Genomic DNA, 24,220 nt, shown 5'->3' on the forward strand with positions numbered 1-24,220 from the left:
CAAGTCTTCCATAGTGTTTCAGTTCATTTCCTGCTCCAGACGGGTCCTGCATTGATGCACCAGCACCATATAAATAAATGCGTAAAAGATGCTGCTTCTCTCAATGATGTGTGATTTATCAGCTGTTGTGGCGCCAAATAATCCATTGTCCCCCCCCTCATAAGGCATCTTGTTGCTATACCAATCAATTAGGCTTGGGGAGAAAGTGCTCCTGTCTGACAGCTTTTGATGGGTTTTAGGGATTGATTTGGCCAGGAAAGATGGTCCTCTCCAACCTGGAAAGCTGTCATTTAGGGCCCGATTCAGATTTAGGAAATGTACGCCTTTCTTAAGCATGTCTCAGTAGTTGGTATTTAGACTTACCTTATGCATGTGCGTAACAGGCTTTGCAGGTATGGTTCCCTTGCACTCTGAGTAGAGTGGTGAAGTCTGAATCGGGCCCTAAATTACAGCTTTCCCGGTTGGAGAGGGCCATCACAGACAGAAGGGATAACCCCAGTCATGTCACATGGGCTATAAAGCTGAAGCATCCATTTAGAACGTTTTCTCACCACCAAATATGGTAGTGAGAGGAAGTCCAGTCGTGGGTAGAGGAAGATGATGGAACTAGGCCAACATTCTGCACATGTTCTCATTGATGAAAAATTTCGGGTGATGGCTTTATGGGATAGCTAGCAACTTGTAAACAATTACCCATTCCTATAATTTAGTACTACTTTAATAGTAATGTTCAATAATTCACATTGGCTGTTAAGACAATTATATTATATGACTGTTGCCTCCCGTTTAAGTTTATTGTGATGGTAATTATATTTGTTTTTGATGATAATTGTTAGGTGGAGGTCGCTAGCTACAAAGGTATATTCAACCTAGCCTAGCTTTTAGCTAGATAGCTGCTCTGCAGCGCAAGCTAGCTTGACTTGCAATAAAGTTAGAGAAACAAGTTGAGGAAAGGGTAACTAAACAACACGTTTTATTATCACCTGAAAAAAAAATGAATGAAAATGAGGATGAGGTACGGCGTAAACAAATACGTCACAATGTGAACGGGGCATAACGCTTGCCTCATGCCGCGTTCACGTACTAGTCGGAACTAGGAAACTCTGAAATTTCCGACTTGCTAACTGGTTGTAGTTATACGCGTTCAACGAATCAGCAAGTCGGAAATGTCAGAGTTTTCTAGTAGCATATGAATGCAGCATCAGAACACTCGTAGAACAGCTAAGTGCGTCGCTGGATGCTTTTTTGACCTGCCGTATCACTTTATACACCGAAGATCTCTGCTAAACATAGAATCACATGGTTTATCCCCCACTGGGCAAGATGTCAGTTGGTTGTCACCAGTTACAGCCACAAAGTCAAAATTGGCTATATCATAAAAATGAATGAAAACAAAAATGTGCTTTTTGGTCTTAATTTAAGCTTAGGCATAATGTTAGCAGTGTGGTTACGGTTAGGTTTAAAATCAAGATTTTAAGAAGATAAATTGTAGAAATAGGTGGAGTTTAGCCATAATTATGACTTTCCATCGCTATCGGGAAACCAGGCCCAGGTTTAAACTGCTATGTATGGTCTGCGTTCCATAATTATTAAAAATAGTATATTGCCCTCATGTTGGTGCTAGCAAGCAGGCTAGGTAGTGCAAGGGGAGTGTTCGAAATGTACATAGTTGTTACCCAGAGGGGAATTGGGGAGGGTCATACTTTTTCAATTTCAGTCAAGGGGAGGGTTTAGTATTTTTTTTTATTTAGTCCAGGGGAGGGTCGTGTAATTTGTAATCGATTAAATGTCAGTATTTGTCAGCATTTTGGAATTCGACTGTGTAACTTTGGTGTACTAACCATCTCTCTTGCTCTCCTTGTCCTCACTGAGCCCTGCTGGATAGGCATTTGCTTTCACCTTTCCATTGGCTGTTTGATCAGTCCCTCTTTGTGCTTTGCGTATACAGAACATGGGCGTGTAGAGTATCTAGCTAATCAAATAGCGCTTGTAGTGATGACATAGGGCGTTAGCGAGTGACAAGAACAGTGGTAGAAATCTGTGGTTTATTGCTGCGTTCAAAACAACTGGGAACTCTGAACTCGCAGACTTCCGACTTCAGTGCGTTCAAGACAACTGGGAACACGAGCACCGACTGGCAAAAATAGTTTTGAACAGTCATACAACTTGGAATTCCAAGCCGGAAACTCTGGCAACTTTCTAGAGCTCCGACTTTCCGACCTGACGATCACTGACATCATGATTTGACCTTGTTTTTTCCAGAGTTCCCAGTTGTCGTGAAAGCACCAGTAAACAACAACAAACGTGGCATTGCACAATTATGCAAGAACCACAGCTTGGAAAAAAGTTATTCACAATAATTTAAGGGTTTCTTTGCAGTCTCTGTCCACTATTTTTTTGTCAAAAGGAAATGGTTCCTCAATGCAGGACATTTTTAATGGATTAAATCGGGTGTTGTAAGGGTTGCTACTATCGAATGGGGAGGACAACAGTCCATGTGGATAGCTGGACTGTCTGTATGTCTACGAGTTGTTCTGCTTTTTCTAGCGATATGTTTATCCTAGGCTGCCTGTAATTTCATAATCACATTTGTAAAAATGTCACTGTGTAAATTCATTGGGGTAGGCCTATAGGCTATTCACTGCATTATTTTTCCTAATAATTCCTCTTTAGCTCTTGGGGTCCCAGGTAAAGCAAGACTAGGCCTAGAATAGCTTGTAGGCTACACATTTCAAGCATTGTATTTTCTACAACTAACCTATCGAGGAGAGAATTCAGCTTGCGCTTGCTTGCTGAATGTAAAGTACAGACACCGAAATAACTGGCTGTGAGTTTTAAAGGAGAGAAAGAGAGCGTGTGGTGGTGTTGTAGGCTATAGGTAGAATCATGTTGTCTAAAAATGTAGGCCTAATCAATAGTGGAGCTTTGCGTGCCAGACTGCCAGGGGACTGCAGAGCGCAGCCTGGAGGAACGCACAGATCTGCCATTTCATAATCCGTAAACTTTTATTTTTTTGCACTTTGACAGGTAAATATTTATAGTCCTAATATTTAGCTAATGAGTGTTCTAATATCTAGCTAATATTTAGCTTCTTCGGCTATTCAACTCTAACACCTCTCTTCCAGCTGTTCCCGTGCGCAATAGGCCTAGGGTACGGACGTAAGCCTCTCCACTATTCCTCTTCTTGTGAATTCCCAAAAGTTATAGGCTACAAAAGCTATAGGAGATGTATTTTTTTATACTAGGCCTAATTGGCTTTTCGTGGAGAGAAGCAGGCTTGCTCTTGCTAATAGCTGAATGTAAAATAGGCCTAGGCCAAATGAACTGTCAGGGAAAGTTGCAGAGAGAGAGTGAATCACTGGCCAGTGATGATAACATTGTTGCACAGATGTATTAAAATGGTTACACAGGATAGACAGAAAAGAACAGTGAAAAAGAAGATCCAAATGAATTGACATCCATTTGAAAAATGCAAATCACTTGCAAACCACTTGAGCAATAAGGCAAGCAATGACATGATGTAAAATATGTGCAGGCTAAACTGTTTGTTGTTGAATTTCTACTTTTAATTTAAATATATGAGTTTCTATATAATTGTTTTCATTAGGCTACATTGAAGTATTATTTGCAGTTGTCACTATGACAATGAACACACCCTGAAGCACTGACTGGTCTGTGTTACCACCTTATTAATAGGCCTATAGCGTGCAATAGGATGCTTTGATCAGTTGATTGACAGTGCAGGCTACTGTAGAACGATGCATTTTCCTCTAGTGTGGATGCTCACCAACGTATTATATTTATGTATAATTAATCTATCTTGTTATCGATTAGATAGAAATCACGATAGCCTACTAAAAAGGGATTTCATATGCTCAGGGAGGGCCAGGTAAAAATATATTTTCCTCGGGGGGAAGGCCATCCATTTTCATTTCAAAGAGGTCCGACTACCTCCAGGTATCCCTCAATATACACTGAACAAAAATATAAACGCAACACGCAACATTTTTCAAAGATTTTACTGAGTTACAGTTCATATAAGGAAATCAGTCAATTGAAATAAATTCCTTAGGCCACATTTATGGATTTCGCATTACTGGGAATAGAGATATGCATCGGTTGGTAACAGATACCTTATTTTTATTTTTTTGTATGGGCGTGGATCAGAAAACCTGTCAGTATTTGGTGTGACCACCATTTGCCTCATGCAGTGGAATGTTCTCCCACTCCTCTTCAATGGCTGTGCGAAGTTGCTGGATATTGGCGGGAACTGGAACACGCTGTCATACATGTCGATCCAGAGCATCCCAAACAGGCTCAATGGCTGACATGTCTGGTGAGTATGCAGGCGATGGAAGAACTGGGACATTTTCAGCTTCCAGGAATTGTGTACAGATCCTTGCAACATGGGACCGTGCATTATCATGCTGAAACATGAGGTGATGGCGGGGGATGAATGGTCCGACAATGGGCCTCAGGATCTCGTCATGGTATCTCAGTGCATTCAAATTGCCATTGATAAAATGCAATTGTGTTCTTTGTCCTTAGCTTATTTTTTTATTTAAACATACACTAACACAACATTGAACAAAACTATAGACACACATACAATACAACAATTACATAAAGAAACACAAATGTCATAACTAAAAAACAGCTGTCCTAAAGACAATTACACTCTTCTATGATATTTACATCGACCAAGTGTTTAAACTACACCAATGTGACTAGATCATCAAATTTTAAAATGTTCAGGAGAGAATTCCAGGACCAAGGAGCTGAGTAGCTAAAACTATTTCTACCATGACCTGTTCTAATTCTTGGTACTGTTAAAAGCAAATGAGAATGGGACCGTAATTTATATTTATTTACTGACCTGATTAAAAAAGAACAGATAGTGGCATTTTACCCAATATGGCCTTATAAACCAGTGTATACCAGTGTTTAAGCCTACGCAAGGTGAATGACGACCAGCCAACAGCGCTGTAGAGATCACAATGATGTGTTAGACGTTTTTGATTGTTAATGAACCTGAGGGGCGCATGATATACTGAATCAAGTGCTCTCAGGGTAGTGGTTGAGGCCTGCATATATATATATATATATATATATATATATATATATATATATAAAACATCACTCAAATCTAAAGCCGCCAATAATGTACATCGTACCAGCTCCTTCCTGGCCTCCAGAGAAAAATAAGCCTTATGCCGGTAATAAAAACCTATTTTCAGTTTGAGCTTCCTTATCAAGTTCTCCACATGAACAGTGAAGCACAGCTTGTCATCCACCCACACTCCCAAATATTTGTCCACTTTGACTTACTCTATAGAATGTCCATCCAATGTAGCAATGACATGATTAGTAACATGCCTGGCATTTGAAAATACCATGAATTTTGATTTACCTGAATTCAGAACCAGGTGTTAAATGCTCTTTGGGCGTTTTCAAAAACTAAAGATAAACTACTACCACTTGAATAAAGAACAGTATCATCTGCATAAAAATGAACATCCGCTGTTTCAATATGATCCCCAATGTTGTTGAGCTTCAAAATGAACAACAGTGAGCCCAAAATAGAACCTTTCTGATTTACAACCATCCAGCATTTCACATTGTGTATGATGTGATGATGTAACTTATAAACCAATCTAGAGCATGACCAGTAATTACACAACATTTTAACCTTTGCACCAACACAGCATTGTCCAGTGTCAAATGCCTTCAACAAATCAATAGACACACAATGTAACTTCTTGTCAAGAGCACAGTGGATGTCATTTAAAACCTTCAATGTTGCAGAAACAGTGCTGTGGCCAGACCTAAGACTTGATTTCATTCCATTTAAGATGTTGTTTTCTAGGAGGTAGGCCTTCAGCTGCCTACTAACTAAGGACTCCAGTACCTTAGACAGTACAGACAATTTTGATATGGGTCGATAGTTGTCAAGTAGGGAAGGATCTCCACCTTTCAGGAGAGGCAGTACAAAAGCAGATTTCCATAACTTCTGGATTTCCTTAACGTCAAGTGTGAGGTTAAACATACATGTTAAGGGGGGAGCAATGATGTCTGCAGCTAGGTGTAGGAGGCGGGGGTCTACATCATCAGAGCCAGGGGATTTCTTTCTATCAATTTATTTCAGGGCTTTACGCACTTCTGAAACATAGAAGGATGAGAAGCAGAACCTGGCGAGAAAGGAGTGCACAGGCATGTCAGGTAAATTCACAGGTGGCTCATTTAGACCTTTAACCATCTCAAATAAACTGCCTGCATCTAGAAAATGCTAATTAAAGGCTTTCAGAATAGAGGTTCTCTCAGTTACAATCTGTGTGTCTACCAACAATTGTTTGGGAAGATGTGTATCTTTTTTGCACTCCAAACCTTTCACTACTTGCCAAAATTTGGAGGGATTATTTAAATTATCCTAAGTAGATTTAATGTAGTGGTCTGCTTTCAGTTTTCGGGTCATAGACAGATTTCGAAGACGTTTAAAAGCCATCCAATCATCCGCCGAACCAGACCCTCTTGCTTTAGCCCACATAGCATTTCGTTCTCTCTGCCCTTAGGGGCCTATTGCATACATCCTGGAATGCGTTGTGGAAATAAGAAAAGGCTAATTCAACATCAGGGATTAATTATATTCCATTCCATTCAATGTTAAATACATCATGTAACAAACCTTGAATATCAAACTGCTTCTAGTTTCTTTTCGTAATGACACGTGGAGATCGCTTAGGAATTTCACCATCTCTCACACAGGCAATAGCACAGTGATCACTTATGTTATTTGCAAAAAATACCAGAAGCATTAAAACGATGTGGAGTATTGGTTAAGATCATATCAATCAAAGAGGATTTCAGAGGATAATTTATATTCAACCTAGTTACACTGTTGACAATCTGAGTGAGATTATAGGTATTGCATAGAATTTTGAGTTGATCAGAGCTAGATATTAGAGCTGATTCAGATCACCCATCAAGACAAACTCAGAGTTGACATGCTGTGACAACAATTCGAAAATACAATCCAGAGAGCCAGCAGTAGCAGATGGAGGTATACAGTGGGGAAAATAAGTATTTAGTCAGCCACCAATTGTGCAAGTTCTCCCACTTAAAAAGATGAGAGAGGCCTGTAATTTTCATCATAGGTACACGTCAACTATGACAGACAAATTGAGAAAAAAAATCCAGAAAATCACATTGTAGGATTTTTAATGAATTTATTTGCAAATTATGGTGGAAAATAAGTATTTGGTCAATAACAAAAGTTTCTCAATACTTTGTTATATACGCTTTGTTGGCAATGACACAGGTCAAACGTTTTCTGTAAGTCTTCACAAGGTTTTCACACACTGTTGCTGGTATTTTGGCCCATTCCTCCATGCAGATCTCCTCTAGAGCAGTGATGTTTTGGGGCTGTCGCTGGGCAACACGGACTTTCAACTCCCCTCCAAAGATTTTCTATGGGGTTGAGATCTGGAGACTGGCTAGGCCACTCCAGGACCTTGAAATGCTTCTTACGAAGCCACTCCTTCGTTGCCCGGGCGGTGTGTTTGGGATCATTGTCATGCTGAAAGACCCAGCCACGTTTCATCTTCAATGCCCTTGCTGATGGAAGGAGGTTTTCACTCAAAATCTCACGATACATGGCCCCATTCATTCTTTCCTTTACACGGATCAGTTGTCCTGGTCCCTTTGCAGAAAAACAGCCCCAAAGCATGATGTTTCCACCCCCATGCTTCATAGTAGGTATGGTGTTCTTTGGATGCAACTCAGCATTCTTTGTCCTCCAAACACGACGAGTTGAGTTTTTACCAAAAAGTTCTATTTTGGTTTCATCTGACCATATGACATTCTCCCAATCCTCTTCTGGATCATCCAAATGCACTCTAGCAAACTTCAGACGGGCCTGGACATGTACTGGCTTAAGCAGGGGGACACGTCTGGCACTGCAGGATTTGAGTCCCTGGCGGCGTAGTGTGTTACTGATGGTAGGCTTTGATACTTTGGTCCCAGCTCTCTGCAGGTCATTCACTAGGTCCCCCTGTGTGGTTCTGGGATTTTTGCTCACCGTTCTTGTGATCATTTTGACCCCACGGGGTGAGATCTTGCGTGGAGCCCCAGATCGAGGGAGATTATCAGTGGTCTTGTATGTCTTCCATTTCCTAATAATTGCTCCCACAGTTGATTTCTTCAAACCAAGCTGCTTACCTATTGCAGATTCAGTCTTCCCAGCCTGGTGCAGGTCTACAATTTTGTTTCTGGTGTCCTTTGACAGCTCTTTGGTCTTGGCCATAGTGGAGTGTGACTGTTTGAGGTTGTGGACAGGTGTCTTTTATACTGATAACAAGTTCCAACAGGTGCCATTAATACAGGTAACGAGTGGAGGACAGAGGAGCCTCTTAAAGAAGAAGTTACAGGTCTGTGAGAGGCAGAAATCTTGCTTGTTTGTAGGTGACCAAATACTTATTTTCCACCATAATTTGCAAATAAATTCATTAAAAATCCTACAATGTGATTTTCTGATTTTTTTTTCTCAATATGTCTGTCATAGTTGACGTGTACCTATTTTGAAAATTACAGGCCTCTCTCATCTTTTTAAGTGGGAGAACTTGCACAATTGGTGGCTGACTAAATACTTTTTTTCCCCACTGTATAGACAAAATCAAGCTTCGGCAGAAGACTTCTTACATTCATACGCAGAAACTTCAGGCCACTCTGACTATTTAATACGGCAGTGGTAAAAATGTCAGGACCTGGGTTAGATTGCACATTTCCAGACAGTAGAAGCAGCAAGATAATGGTAAGTCTAGATCGAGGGTTACAACATTTGGCTTTACAGACAGCACTTGAACAACCATCCACAGTCACCTGAGTCTTTAACGCCACATATATTTCAGGAGATGTGTAAAGTCCAGAGACATGGTTAAGTACCAAGAGAACAGTCCTGACATGTAAGCACAAGCGTCCGATGTCTCCCATGTTGTTTGGGAGAAATGTGCAGAGTTCTTGCATGCATTTACAGAGCAAGCGTGTGGTTTCTCCCAAGACTCGGTGGAGAAACAGTCATATATTTCCTAATTCACAGAGCAACGGGCTCTAAAAGTATAGCCAACATTGTAAATGCCAAGGGTGGACAACAGCAAAATGAGCAACAGCAGCATGTTCGTTTATTGCCCTATCAATTAACATGAGAGAAAACAGCGCTAAGCACAAACAAAGTTAACAGAACAATCTAAGATATTGTAGCGACCCGCACAGACAGCTGTGTGTTATGTGTTAGGCTAGTAGATGGTTGTGTTGTACCTACCAGTACCCAGTGTTCGCGGGGTCCGACATGTCAATCAACCTGCTATCTGCCAATCACGGGAATGCCTGGAATGTTCTGATGCCGGGCATCCTGGCGGTTGGCGGAGTGGCGTGGAGGGGGGTTGGGCAGGGGGATGGAGCATTGGAAGTTAAGACCAGGTTTAGCCTTTGTTCTCTCTCTTTTTTACGTCTGGGCTTCACAAGAGAAGGTCGCGATTGGCTTGTGGGTTATCTTTCATTTATTTGGCGTGGGCTACGGCCAAACAGTAGCCTGTGTAAAGTTGGTTTAATAAACCGTCCATTCGTAAACTCAATCCTCTGTCTGGACAGTTGTTCTTTTATGATCTAGTCAGGTCATTACATTGGTGTCAGAAGTAAAAACGTTGATAAAAGTTAGCCAGCTAGCTAGCTGACTTCTGTGGCTAGCTACCGTAGGTGAGAACGGGGGTTGAAGATGCTTCGAGGGAATCCGAAAGTGAAGGTGGAGGTAGGGGACGATTATGGCCAAGGAGGTGCGTGTGAATGGACGTCGGGGGTTCTGGCTGAGGAGATCGCCAGGGCATCGGAGCCCAGAGGCCGCTTGAGGGAGGACGTTAGAGTGATGGCGGCTGAAGCGGGCATGAGTGCTTCGTCGACTGTGTTTCGCGCGGATTCTGGTGGGCGGACCGAAGGGGTGACGTCGACGCGGCGGGACGAGGAATCTGGGGCTCAGGATGTAAACAAACATGGCGGCGCCCAGTTCCCGGCTGCGTCCGTATCCGTTAAGACCCCGAAGTATTCCGGTAAGGCGGATTGGGAAGCTTTTCATGCTCAGTTTGAACTGTTAGCTCATTTTAGGGGGTGGTCGGATGAAGATAGGGCACTGCAGTTGGCTTTATGTCTCACGGATGAAGCTCTGGCCTGTTTGATATTGATTAGCCCCGAGGACAGACGTGATTATGGTGCTTTAGTGGGAGCACTGAGGAGGCGCTATGGACAGTGTGTACAGCCCGGGCTACTGCGCTCCGAACTGAGTAATAGACGCAGGCAGCCTGGAGAGCCTCTACGGGTGCTAGCTAATGACATTGAGAGCCTCTCTCGGCGGGCATATGCTCACATGTCCCCCTCCGTGCAGAGCGAGCTATCACGGGACCAGTTCATACAGGCGCTCTCTCCTACGGAGCTGCGCATACAGACCCAGCTGGCTCATCCTGAGTCATTGCAGGTAGCCTTGGAGATGGCTTTGGAGAGGGAGCTGGTGTGGGCTGGGGCTTCAGCTGGGGCTTTGGTGGGGGGTGCAGGGAGACAGACCCTCTGTGCGAGCTGGGGGCAGAGCAGCCCGGAGCCGGAAAAGCCTGCATGGGTGGCTGAAATGACAGAACTCATTCGTGCTGTGTCGCTACAGGCGGCACGAAACACACGCCCTGGTCCCAGGGTCTGCTGGGGTTGTGGCCAGCCAGGCCATCTGCGCCGAGATTGCCCCATGTCCCCCAGAGCTCAGGGAAACGGCTCGGGGTCCGCATAGACCGGGTAGTGCGGACCCCTGGCTTTCTATCCCAACCACCATCTTCTTCAGGAGGAGCCCACCGGCACAGACGGGGAAGCAAGGCTCCATTTCCCCCAGAAGCAGACGAGGGCAAGCGTGTAAAAAAAACTTTTGTCATGTCCCTGTCACTGTGGGGGGGGTGCCCTGCTCCGCCCTGGTGGACACTGGGTCCACAGTAACCCTGGTGAGGCCAGATATTGTGCCAGGTTGGACTCAGTGTGAGCCTACAACTGTGCAGCTCCGCACAGTCACAGGTGAGCTGGCACCCATGAAAGGGAAGGGAATAATGACTCTGACAGTAGGGGGCAGGACTGTGCGTCATCCTGTGTGGGTGGCGGCTGTGCAGGACCCTTGTATCCTGGGGTTGGACTTTCTTAGGAGCACAGGCTGCCAGTTAGACCTAAATAGGGGCACACTGAGCTTCCAGGGAGGGCCGGAGGTCACCATGGCCCCTAATGTCACATTCACTCAACCCAACAAACCCTTTACTCCAACAGTTAAAGCAGCAGAGACTCATGGCTGCCCCTCCTCCCCCACATCTGGGTGTGACTTTTCCCCAGCTCCCCTGTCACCTACGGCGTTGTGTTACATTCCCCCAGCTACCTCCACGACACAGTCCTCTGTGAGCCCGGGCCGCGCCCCCCCAGCCCAGCTACCCCAGATGGGAGGGGAGAGGACACTGTCTGCAGTGAGGGAGATATGGGGGAGGAACTGTGTTGGTCTTGACCCCGAACAGCAGGAACGGTTGAGGCAGTTGCTGTTTGAATTCAGAGACAGCTTTGCGCTGAGTGAGGAAGAGGTGGGTCAGACTCATCTGGTGCAGCATGAGATCGACACAGGTGATGCTCGACCTATCAAGATGCGTCCCCGCCGTATCCCGCTGGCACGCCAGGAGGCGGCAGACAAGGCTGTGTTGGAGATGCAGCGGGCAGACTTCATTGAGCCCTCAGACAGCCCCTGGGCGGCGCCAGTCGTCATGGTTCCGAAGAAGGGGGGCAAGCTGAGGTTCTGTGCGGACTACAGGCGGCTGAATGAGGTAACCAGGAAGGACTCATACCTCATACCACGTATCGATGAGTCGCTGGACCTGGTTAGGGGTCCTCCTGGTTCTCCTCACTAGACCTCCGCAGTGGCTACTGGCAGGTGCCCCTCTCCCCAGAGGCCAGAGCCAAAACTGCGTTCTCCACTAACAGAGGACACTGGCAGTTCAAGGTCCTGTGCTTTGGCCTGTGCAACGCTCCAGCTACTTTTGAGCGTTTGATGGACAGGGTGCTGGATGGCATCCCCCGACAGCAGTGTCTGGTATACCTCGATGACATCCTGGCCCATGGCAGCTCCTTCCAGTCAGCCCTGGGGGCGCTACGGTGTGTGCTGGAGAGGGTGGCTGCCGCAGGTCTGAAGCTCCACCCCGAGAAGTGCCACTTCATGAGGAGAGAGGTGTCCTTCTTGGGCCACCGAGTGGGGAAGGAGGGGATCAGCACCATGGAGGACAAGGTAGCGGCTGTCAGAGACTGGCCCACCCCCACCGACCAGCGTCAGCTGAAGAGCTTCCTGGGCCTGGCCTCGTACTACAGGAGGTTTGTACGGGGCTTCTCAAGCGTTGCTGCTCCACTGAACCGCCTGCTGCCGAAGGACAAGGCTTTCACTTGGACAGTGGAGTGTGAGGAGGCGTTCAACACCCTCAAACGTGCACTGATCGAGGCCCCCGTGCTCGCCCCCTGACCTCACATTGCCCTTTATCCTGGACACAGACGCGAGCAATGTGGGCATGGGTGGGGTGCTGGCCCAGGTGGGGCCAGAGGGGGAGAGAGCGGTGGCGTACTTCAGCAAAACATTTGACAAACATGAGCGCCGCTACTGTGTCACCCGGCGGGAGCTCTTGGCTGTTGTGGCTTCCGTCAAACACTTCAAGTACTACCTGGGTGGTCTGCCCTTTACTGTAAGGACTGACCACTCTGCTCTCCAGTGGCTCATGTCTTTCAGAGAGCCAGAGGGGCAGGTGGCACGCTGGTTGGAGGAGCTTCAGCCGTATGACTTCACGGTGGTGCACAGGGCAGGGGCACGCCACTCCAACGCCGACGCCATGTCCCGTCGGCCCTGTACTGCAGACGGCTGCCGCCACTGTGAACGGAGAGAGGGACGGGAGAGAGAGCTGTGTGCAGAGGAGGGGGGTCTGTGCCACAGTGTGTCGGGCGAGCGGGCCTGTCTGCTGTGAGCTGCAGACTGTCGACGTGGCTGAATGGGGGCAGCAGCAGGGACGGGACACAGACCTACAGCCAGTGCTACAGTGGGTAGAGGCGCAGGTGAGGCCACCATGGGAAGAGGTGACAGCGCTCTCACTCGCGACCAAAGGGTTGTGGTCAAAGTTTGAGCGACTGCGGCTGGCTGATGGCGTGTTACAGCGGGCATGGAAGGACTCAGCTACGGGGGAGGAGAGGTGGCAGGTGGTGGTCCCAAAAGCATTGCGGGAGGCTGTGCTCCAGAGTACTCATGGGGGGGTGGGGACTGGACACTTTGGGGTCACAAAAACACTGCGCCGCCTCCGTCAGGGCTTTTACTGGGGGCAGCACAAGAGGGATGTGGAAGACTTTTGCCGCCGCTGTGACAACTGCACAGCGAGAAAGGGCCCCCCAGGCCGCTCTCATGCTCAGCTCCAACAGTTCCCAGTGGGGGCTCCCATGGAGAGGGTGGGAGTGGATGTAGTTGGGCCGTTTCCCACCACAGACAGTGGAAACCGCTGGGTGCTCACGGCCATGGACTATTTCACAAAATGGCCCGAGGCCTATGCTCTGCCTGACCAGGAAGCAGAGACCATCGTCGACGCCCTGACAGCGGGGATGTTCAGCAGGTTTGGAGCTGCAGAGTCCATCCACAGCGACCAAGGCAGAAACTTTGAGTCCCGTGTGTTCGCCACCATGTGTGAGAGGCTGGGTATGCACAAGACCCGCACTACTCCTCTTCATCCTCAAAGTGATGGCCTTGTGGAGCGCTTCAACAAAACGCTTGGACAGCAGCTGGCCATCGTCTCTTCCAAACACCAGCGTGACTGGGACAAGCACCTGCCTATGGTCCTCATGGCATGCCGCTCCGCTGTCCAAGATTCCACCTCCTGCACGCCTGCCCTCCTCATGCTGGGGAGAGAGATCCGTACCCCTGCGGAGATGGCGTTTGGTCGGCCCCTGGATAGCCCTCATGTTTCCCCGGGGCCGGAGTATGCCCGGAGACTCCAGGACCGCCTGGAGACAGCCCACACCTTCGCCAGAGAGCAGCTGCTGAATGCAGGTGTGAGGCAGAAGAGGAACTATGACGTGCACACCCGGGGAAGGCACTTTGTGGCTGGGGAGCTGGTCTGGGTCTACAGCCCGCTAAGGAAAAAAGGCAGATGCCCCAAGTTGGACAGTCACTGGGTGGGACCCTGCAGTGTCCTGGAGAGGGTAGGGAGGTTGTTTACCGGGTGCAGCTTCCTCCCAGGGGGAGAAAGGTGACACTGCACCGGGACAGGTTAGCCCCATATAGAGGGGCCTCTTCTCCCCAAACCCCAGGAACCCCCACAATTCCCCTCTCTGGCAATGACATTCTCCAGGCACCCACCCCCAGGTGCCGCAGACAAGGCTCCAGACAGCCCACTCCCCCTGTGTCACCGCGTGGTTCCCCAGAGCCACGGACGGTATTACCCGTTCCCGCTTCCTTGTCCCCCCATGTCCTTGCCTTCATCCCCTGGTTCCCAGAGGGGCACTCTGCGGCCATCACAGCCACGCAGGCAAAGGAGACCTCCGGGTCGCTTCAGAGACTTTGTTTGTTCCCTCGGGGACGAGGGACTTTGTGGTGGGGGGCTGTGTAGCGACCCGCACAGACAGCTGTGTGTTATGTGTTAGGCTAGTAGATGGTTGTGTTGTACCTACCAGTACCCAGTGTTCGCGGGGTCCGACATGTCAATCAACCTGCTATCTGCCAATCACGGGAATGCCTGGAATGTTCTGATGCCGGGCATCCTGGCGGTTGGCGGAGTGGCGTGGAGGGGGGTTAGGCAGGGGGATGGAGCATTGGAAGTTAAGACCAGGTTTAGCCTTTGTTCTCTCTCTTTTTTACGTCTGGGCTTCACAAGAGAAGGTCGCGATTGGCTTGTGGGTTATCTTTCATTTATTTGGCGTGGGCTACGGCCAAACAGTAGCCTGTGTAAAGTTGGTTTAATAAACCGTCCATTCGTAAACTCAATCCTCTGTCTGGACAGTTGTTATTTTATGATCTAGTCAGGTCATTACAATATGTAGCCAACACAATGCTTAACACTAATATGAAATGAGCTACGACTTAAAATAAAAGCGTTCCTAAATAATAACACAAACATAGCAAGAATCACTAATCAAATAATCCAACAGCAGATCAGTAAAAAGTATGCGGTGTATGCGTATGACGTAGGCGACTATGGCTCCGGGGGGAGAGAGAGAGTGGCGGGGGCACCTGTAGCAGACTGGGCGAGACAGACCAGGGCAGGCAGGGAGCAGGGCAGCAGGTAACAGGAGGAGGCCGAAGAGAGGCCCTCAACTAGGCAGACATCCAGGGCAACAATAGATGATAAAATAATCGTCGGGCGAAAACAAAACCATGACGGTGATACAATCGTTAACTAGAACGGTAATACAATCCAGACCAGAATGGATGGTCATGTAAAAGCAGAAAGCGAAATGTTTGGTGTGCCCATACCATAAACCCCACAGCCATCATGGGGCACTCTGTTCACAACATTGACATCAGCAAACCACTCGCCCACATGACACCATACACACTGTCTGCCATTTGACCGGATAGTTGAAAACGGGATTCATCCATGAAGAGGACACTTCTCCATCGTGCCGGTGGCCATCGAAGGTGAGCATTTGCCCACTGAAGTCTGTTACGACGCCGAACTGCAGTCAGGTCAAGACACTGGTGAGGTCAACGAGCACGCAGATTAGCTTCCCTGAGATGGTTTCTGACAGTTTGTGCAGAAAACCTTTGGCTGTGCAAACCCACAGTTTAATCGGCTGTCCGGGTGGCTGGTCTCAGACGATCCGACAGGTGAAGAAGCCGGATGTGAAGGTCCTGGGCTGGTGTGGTTACATGTGATCTGCAATTGTGAGGACGGTTAGATATACTGCCAAATGATCTAAAACGAGGTTGGAGGCAGCTTATGGTAGAGAAATGAACATTCAATTATCTGGCAACAGCTCCGGTGGACATTCCTGCAGCCAGCATGCCAAGTGCATGCTCCCTCAAAACATTTGACATCTGTGTTGTGTTACAAAACTGCACATTTTAGAGTGGCCTTTTATTGTCCCAAGCACAAGGTGCACCTGTATAATGATCATGCTGTTTAATCGGCTTATTGATATGCCACACCTGTCAGGTGGATGGATTATCTTGGCAAAGGAGAAATGCTCACTAACAGGGATGTAAACATATTTCTGCACAAAACTTGAGAGAAATAAGATTTTTGTGCATATGGACATTTTCTGGGATCTTTTATTTCAGCTCATAAAACATGGGACCAACACTTTACATGTTGCATTTATATTTTTGTTCAGTGTAAATAACATTCCCTCCCAAGTATCAACTGTCCATCCAGTAGGGGCTGGAAACTATAGCGTTTCGATTGTTCAATAGCAACGCAATGTGGCGAAGTGCGCATCAAAAGTTGAGAAGGGTGCAACTGCAGGCCACAATTCACGGCGTTCCTGCATGTTGCCATTCCTGCATCTACAGGAACCCCTCTTTATAATTCTATTGGCCAATTCTTAAACTATGACTCCAGTACATAGGCGGGAGACAGGGGCGCTCCACTACAGTAGATGGCGGTAATGCACCATAACATTGGATGCCAACCACCGATAAACCCCGCAAAAGAAGAGGCGAGACGACAACAGTAGCTAGCTATAGCTATACACTGATAGTGTCTTTCGCCCCTGCCTGTCGGACACTGTCTTCCCGCAGGAACGGCCCGAATTGCGGGCTGCAGTTGCACACTATTGCAAAAGTTCAGCTTTCCCCAATTTTGGTCCTGCCCTGTCCATGCTCCCTCGTCCATCCTCACATCGCCCAATGGTCCCCGCCACTTCGTTTCCCTCCATTGAAAATGAATGATGCTCCGTTGTTTCATCTCCCCCAACGCGTTCAAAGGATCTCTGACATTAATACAAAAAAGTGTTGTGGTGCTGCCACACTTGAATGAAAAATGCTGTGGCAAATGCTGCGTTGGCACACGTTTTCCGGCTGCCCTGCGTGGATGTGGCCATTATGAATACCTGCCACAGGGCGGCAGGTAGCTTAGTGGTTAAGAGCGTTGTGCCAGTAACCGAAAGGTCGCTGGTTCTAATCCCCGAGCCGACTAGATGAAAAATCTGTCGATGTGCCCTTGAGCAAGGCACTTAACCCTAATTGCTCATGTAAGTCGCTCTGGATAAGAGCGTCTGCTAAATGACCAATTATTATTTATTATTATTAAGAATGATCTGTGAAATAACGCCATAGAAATAGTGATACGTGCACACGCCATGCACATGTCCAGAGATTCATGGTGATTACTTCAAAGCTGGCAACCCAACTCATGAAAGATAGAAATAGCACCCACAGAGAAGAAAATAAACGTGCCCGCGCATTCTTACAGTCAGCAAACGAATATAAAGAGCATCACAGTTTCACTTTGTTGTCCTACTCAACCTCAACATTTTAACAGTTACTCTGCTATGCGCTTGTCACAGCAAAGTCTCACTTATTCAAATCATGGATTTATTGTTCAAAGTAAAATTACCCAAATTAGGTCTTTCAACCCGATAATACATTTTTATTTAAATATTTGAAATAAAATATTTTTGAGTAATACAAATAGCCTGTGCCGGCTATAGTTGCCTATAATATAAATATATGTGGTTTCTCCGTTGCACGAGCTCAAGATAAAAGCCTGCACGAGTGATCGAGCCCCTCAACCCTGATATGAATTCCCCACAGACGATGAGCAGAATTCCCCACAGACGATGAGCAGACTCCCCTCGAACAACGTGCGTCTTTCTGGAATCCTGGCGTGCCTGTCAGCTGATGGGAGCCAATCCGTGGCCCCTGACCGTCACTAGGTGGGTCTGTGTTTAAAACACAACGCAATGCCCTGATGCCAACGCATTCTCTAACCACTTGAGTCTCGAGTTTATTCCAATGACAGCGCGCGATGACAATGCACCGGTAGGGGACCACAGTTTACGCACTGGCACCTTCAGGGGGACACCGACTGTGGAGAGCTTATGTCCCCTGGTAACGCGATGGATAACTCAAGCGTGGTGGTCACGGTTGTTCCGACTGCTGGCCAAACAGAATTCCTCAACTTCACCATAAATGACACCATCTCCCGACTCTCAGAAAGCTTCTCGGAGGAACTCGCCATGGCAGGATTACGCGTAACGAACGACCAGGTATCTCTGAAAGCCAACACTCTCAGCACTGCCTTTGCTGCTGGGCTTCGGGCTAAACTGCCGCCGACGGAACCCGCTCACCTGGTGATTGCCTTTTGGGATTCCCCACTAAGTCACGGAATCAATGTGTTTGTGGGGATTGTCCTGTGCTTCACCATGCTGGGGCTAGGGTGTACGGTAGACGTTAGCCAGCTTGGGGAGCATATCCGCAGACCCATCGGGGTGCTGCTGGCGCTGGTGTGTCAGTTCGTCATCATGCCACTGGTCGCCTTCCTGCTAGCTTTGGCATTCTCGCTCGACGATGTGGCGGCTATGGCCGTTCTACTGTGTGGCTGCTGTCCAGGAGGAAACCTATCCAACATCATGTCCTTATTAGTGAACGGGGAGATGAATCTGAGGTAACTCAAGAAATCACAACCTAACAAAACTAATGTATCACACCTTTTCATGTGGACTATAAAATTAACTTCAATTAAAACGATCACAATTTATAACTACTTTTAGATGGAAAACTAAATCTAAAATAATTTCTTCAAGATACCTATAACTCGAAGTTTAGGTACAATAAGCACGCTATTACTTGGATCTTCTGCATAGGCCTTTTGGTTGAATTTTACACAAGAGAATTAGAATGTAATTTTACGCATGGTCATATCTCCACAATCTCCAGCATACTGTTGGGACTCATGGTCCAAATTGCTTTAGCAGCACATCTTGATTTGACATAAACACCTCTTTATTATACAGAAAATAGTGTCATTGTTTGGGGAAATTAGGATCCATCACTTAGGCCTATACTAGCCTATTCGTTAAACGTCAACCATTCTAAAAGAATATTCGTGTGTGCTACTGGTCACTCTGCTTTTTATTTTTGGGACTCTAATGAAGTTAATGTGATGTTGTCTTTCATCTTCCTCTCTCCAGCATTATCATGACCATCTCCTCCACGGTCCTAGCACTGGTGCTGATGCCGCTGTGTCTGTGGATATACAGCCGCGCCTGGATCAACACCCCCGTGGTCAACCTGATGCCGTTCGGCGCGATCATCCTCACCCTCTGTAGCACCCTCATACCCATCGGCCTGGGGGTCGTGCTCCGGTACCGCTACAACCGGGCGGCCGACATCGTTTTAAAGGTAACTACAGAGGGCCTTCTCAAATAATGGTAGGGTATAGAAGGAGGTTTGGAGACGGGTTGACTGGTTCAATGTGTCATTGAAGTATTATTATTTTAAAAAATTACATTCCTTTAGTACGTTTTATTGATGAACTGTGTAATGTCATATTTCAAAACTAAACTCTAAAAAGGGAAAGGGCAATTTAGGATTACAGAGCTGATTCTAATTCTCACTTTAAGAATGAAATACAAGATACAAATAGTTTAAAAAAAACAATAACAGGGTAGTTCTGCTAGTAAAATAAATTAACATTTTTATAATAGTCAGTTGTGGACCTTTTGACTGTGACATTGTGCATATTGCATACTTTTTTATGTCTAGCTTTCTGTTGAGACAAGCCCCATAGGGCAAGGTGACATCAGAGGCAGAGATGCACTGTACTGTCAGGGACAGCCCTTCCCCTTCAGTTGAACGTATCTAAAGGCAGCTCAGCCAGGAGAGGGAGAGGCACGAAATGTGTGACAGAATCATAGAACTGGATGAGAAATCCACAGAGGGGAAGGGAAACATGAAATCAGATAGATTTAAGTGGCCCATGCTCACTTGTGGCTTTCCCTTGGTCCTTTATAATATTGGTTCTGTTTGAATATCCTGAAAATTAGTCCATTGTTCCTTCCCTTTCCACCCACCTAATACAATCTGGGTATAGAGAAGGCCTGTCATAAAACCTGTTGACCCTGTGCTGTATGTTTCCCCAGGTGTCCCTGTGGTCTCTGCTGCTGACCCTGGTGATGCTATTCATCATGACAGGAGCCATGTTGGGGCCAGAGCTTCTGGCCACCATCCCTCCATCTGTCTACGTGGTGGCTGTCCTGATGCCTGCCTGTGGCTACGCTGCAGGCTACGGCCTGGCCACCCTCTTTGATCTCCCGCCCAACGTCCGCAGGACTGTGTCCCTGGAGACCGGGTGCCAGAACGTGCAGCTCTGCACAGCCATCCTGAAGATGGCCTTCCCACCACAGCTGATGGGGGGCATGTATATGTTCCCTCTACTCTACGCCCTCTTCCAGGCAGCCGAGGCTGGCATCTTCATCCTGGCCTATCAGATGTACAGGAAAGAGGTTCTACACAAACCAGACACAAACCCACTGGGGGACAATGGGGATATTGGATATAATAGGTTTGAAGATGAAGATATGGGCTTTGACACTTCTTACGGGGCGGTGACCACAAGTGACCCAAATCTCATCATGTTAGAGCCTTGTCCTGATGCTACTCCTGTTTAGTGTGCATGAGACAATGATGACCCACCGTGGGTGATGTGGTGCATACATAATGACATTCAGGTCTGCTCATGACATCGCTATCAAAAATAATTTTCATGTCAGCAACCTTTGACTGCAGGGCAGCAACCCTATGGGTGTGTACATGTCTCATGACAGGACAGAAGAATCAAAATATTATGGAGGGAGAGAAAGTTACAAAATATAATTGAAGCAAGCATAAGCCGTATGACCATGAAAAAAATATGAACAGGTTTGTTTAAGTAAAAAATGCTAGTATATCTGAGCTTACTTCAACATATTGTGTATGAAAGAAAATTGCTGTGAAAATGGAAATCATCAAAAATAATCTCTAAATTCATCCACTCTCACATCACAGATGCAGGACAACATTGTTTCACAAAGGTGTCATCATCTCACTTGCTTGTAAAGTCTAACATAATCATCTGATCTACATGACTAAACATTGTCAATTATTATTTTGCATTCAAAGCAAGTGTTCAAGTTCAAGTCCACTTGTTTTTGGTTCTTTTGGTGCCTATGGTTTCAGTTCAAGAAGAGACAAATAATGCAGTACAATCCATCAACAAAGCCTAATATAACTACTCCATATCACCATTAGTACGATGACAAACAGTCTGTAAAATGTACAACTGTGTATATGTTTATCAATGTATATTAAAATTGATTTGAAAAAAAATTATCTACTGACACTCCTGCATTCTGTCATCTTGCTGCGTTTCATGTTATTTGCGACTTCAGAGTGATTGGTTTTTGAGGCCAATTAGGACTGCCACACCTGACTACAATTAATGAAATCGTGTCTTCAATCTATTTAAATTGGTCAACCAAATAACCCGAGTTGGCTTAGCAAAAATGACTACATATTTAGATGAGTCAATCGACAGCTATTTCTATTCATCTTACAACCCTTACTCTGGCAGGTATCCCAAACCAAGAGGTGCCGGCTGGAGAAACAAACATTATTTAGCCAGCTATGCGAATACAGAGGCCTACTTTGATAACCACCATCGCGCGCAACTTAAATTCCTCTTATCCCAAATAAACCCCAATCTTACACCGAGGCTACGGAAAGCAAACACCAAAGATGTCGCGGTGCAAGTCAATCCGAAAAAGGATGTTTCTGTGCAGTGTTCCCTCGGCCCACGGACCCTCATGGCCAGAAAGCGAGACGCTTTGCGCAAGAGTAGACAAGAGGAGTCCCAGACACCCGGCAGTCCAGGGAGCTTTGTGGGAGGCGTGCGCTACCCTCGCACACTGGCAGTCTACTCACCTATCGCGTCTAGGAGACTTGCATCCTTTCTAGAAGATGACAAAGTGGATTCGAGTCAAGCACGGACAGGTGACCCACCTGAAACCGTGACGATCGGGAAAAAGAATAAAGGTGAGAAGTCTGAGGAAAAAACCGAACAGGCAAAATACGAAAATACTGAGCCATGTACAAAAGCTAGTAATACTGACCAGTCAGTTACGACCGAGGACGTCAAAGCCAATCAGGATGGTTTGAAAGTCAAGGCCCGCGTGAGGTTTCAGGTGAGCCCCATGCTCTCACATATTTAGAATAGTCAACCTGGCTGAAACAGACCCACCCACTTTTTTTAGATTGACATGAGTAATTTATAGGTGGAAGCTGTGTAGAACATCGTTGTCAAAGTTTAGATCGAACGATATGGTATTCTCATTCTAACTGGACTTTTTACACCAGTCATTTTTCCCATAGGGGATTTTAGAAAGATTTCAAATAAATGTTGTGTTTCATGTAAGCATACCCAGGCGTGACGTTTAGATAACCATGTAAATCTCTCTTGGCAAGTTGACTTATCAATATTCGCTCTATTTTCTGATTCGAAAATGCTAATTAGCATCAAAGTAGACATCATTCAAAACTACAACTCCCTGCAAGTCTTCTCTAGCTGACACCTTTGCTAACAGGTATTGTGTCAATTTAAAACTTGCACAAGACAGTTCACAGAATTTTACATTTTTAAAGCAATTTAGCCAATTGATTAATTACTACATTTGGCTACCATTAGATAGTTAATCCAGAGATTCTTACCTTTCCCTCGGTTCAGCAGTCTCGCCCAGATCATGGCATTTTGTAGTTCTTTATGATAGCCACATTAGCAGCTAAGTAGCGTTTCATTTTTGGGGGTGAATATATGAAGTCACATTGTCCTAGAGATTTACACGGTTATCAAAATGTCACGCCAGGGTAAGCCTACACGAAATACAGCCCTTATTTTAAGTGTTTCTAAAATCCCCTATGGGGAAAAATGAATAGTGGAAAAATGACTGGCACAATTTCCCTGTTTGACCGCTAGGTTGTATGGGTATTATGACACCTACTGTGGTACTCTATGCCATCCCTAGTTTCTGGAGCAGAAGTATGGGTACTATCACTGCAGAGACTGCAACCTGCGTTGGGAGAGTGCATACGTTTGGTGCGTCCAAGGAACGAGCAAGGTACAGTACGCTGGTCTATTCACTCTGTGAAGTATGCGTGTTACTAATCTGGTAGTGCCTCTAATCAGGTCTGTTACAGGTGTACTTCAAGCAGTTCTGTAGAACATGCCAGAAGTCCTTCAATCCCTACCGTGTTGAGGACATCACCTGCCAGGTAAGAATCTAGGCTTCTGTACTACTCTACATTGTTAAACTGACATACAAACCATGACTTGACACTATAGACTTGGGTCCTCCACTTACCTATGTCCACTCTGTCTCCACAGACTTGCAACAAGGCACGCTGCGTGTGCCAAGTGACCCCGCGTCACGTTGACCCCAAACGCCCCCACAGACAGGATCTGTGTGGCCGGTGCAAGGGCAAGAGGCTATCCTGTGACCTCACCTTCAGTTTCAAATACATAATCTAGCAGGAACCTGCACATTAACTTTCACCCCCCCCCCTAATACTTTTGAGATTTTTCTTTTCTGTTCTGTTGCCTTTATTTGCGTTATGAAGGTGATTGCAGGAAAACACTACTTAATGTTAAATAAAATGGCAATACCCAGCAGTCTACAATCTCTGGTATTCTTCTCCTCCCTCACCCAGTGTCTAGGATAACTGACCTGACTTCATACTCAAACAAATTGTCACATGCTTTGTAAACTGCTGTAGACTAACAGTGAAATGCTTACTTACAGGCCCTTCCCAGCAATGCAAAAGGAAAGAAAATGGAGAAATAATGTGATGAAGCAATAAGGCCCGAAGAGGTGTGGTACAGTATATGGCCAATATACCACGGCTAAGGGCTGTTCCTATGCGCAACGCGGAGTGCCTGGAAACAGTCCTTAGCCATGGTATATGACCAAATACAATTTCTCTGTAAATAAATGAAGACTTTCAGCATGCTTATACATTTACATTTACGTCATTTAGCAGATGCTCTTATCCAGAGCGACTTACAAATTGGTGCATTCACCCTATAGCCAGTGGGTTAGCCACTATACCAATTTTTTTTTTTTTTTTTTTTTATTAAGTGGGGGGTAGAAGGATTACTTTATCCTATCCCAGGTATTATGG

At 46.3% G+C, this 24,220-nt stretch overlaps 2 protein-coding genes across 2 annotated transcripts; both read left to right on the forward strand.

The window, feature by feature from the left end:
• The first annotated feature begins 17,832 nt into the window (after positions 1–17,832).
• Positions 17,833–21,344, forward strand: slc10a4 (solute carrier family 10 member 4). The gene is made up of 3 exons (XM_041838449.2): positions 17,833–18,674; positions 19,201–19,411; positions 20,152–21,344. Exons 1-3 carry the CDS (start codon positions 18,109–18,111, stop codon positions 20,677–20,679), a joined length of 1,305 nt encoding a protein of 434 aa, XP_041694383.1. The 5' UTR covers positions 17,833–18,108; the 3' UTR covers positions 20,680–21,344.
• Positions 21,345–21,525: 181 nt separating this feature from the next.
• On the forward strand, positions 21,526–23,716 carry zar1 (zygote arrest 1). The gene is made up of 4 exons (XM_041838448.2): positions 21,526–22,230; positions 23,068–23,160; positions 23,240–23,314; positions 23,427–23,716. The coding sequence occupies exons 1-4, from the start codon at positions 21,553–21,555 to the stop codon at positions 23,568–23,570; spliced, it is 990 nt and encodes a 329-aa protein (XP_041694382.1). The 5' UTR covers positions 21,526–21,552; the 3' UTR covers positions 23,571–23,716.
• The last annotated feature ends 504 nt before the right edge of the window (positions 23,717–24,220 follow it).

The sequence above is a fragment of the Coregonus clupeaformis genome, chromosome 20, assembly GCF_020615455.1.
Source record: "Coregonus clupeaformis isolate EN_2021a chromosome 20, ASM2061545v1, whole genome shotgun sequence".
In the NCBI taxonomy this organism is placed as follows: Eukaryota; Metazoa; Chordata; class Actinopteri; order Salmoniformes; family Salmonidae; genus Coregonus; species Coregonus clupeaformis.

What these genes read in the sequence shown, in the direction of transcription:
- slc10a4 (XM_041838449.2), top strand. Translation starts at nt 18,109, where the DNA reads ATGTCCCCTGGTAACGCGATGGATAACTCAAGCGTGGTGGTCACGGTT. An exon ending in AACGGGGAGATGAATCTGAG is followed by an intron (nt 18,675 to 19,200) that starts GTAACTCAAGAA and finishes TCCTCTCTCCAG; the next exon opens with CATTATCATGACCATCTCCT. An exon ending in CGGCCGACATCGTTTTAAAG is followed by an intron (nt 19,412 to 20,151) that starts GTAACTACAGAG and finishes ATGTTTCCCCAG; the next exon opens with GTGTCCCTGTGGTCTCTGCT.
- zar1 (XM_041838448.2), top strand. Translation starts at nt 21,553, where the DNA reads ATGACTACATATTTAGATGAGTCAATCGACAGCTATTTCTATTCATCT. An exon ending in AGGCCCGCGTGAGGTTTCAG is followed by an intron (nt 22,231 to 23,067) that starts GTGAGCCCCATG and finishes TGCCATCCCTAG; the next exon opens with TTTCTGGAGCAGAAGTATGG. An exon ending in TTGAGGACATCACCTGCCAG is followed by an intron (nt 23,315 to 23,426) that starts GTAAGAATCTAG and finishes CTGTCTCCACAG; the next exon opens with ACTTGCAACAAGGCACGCTG.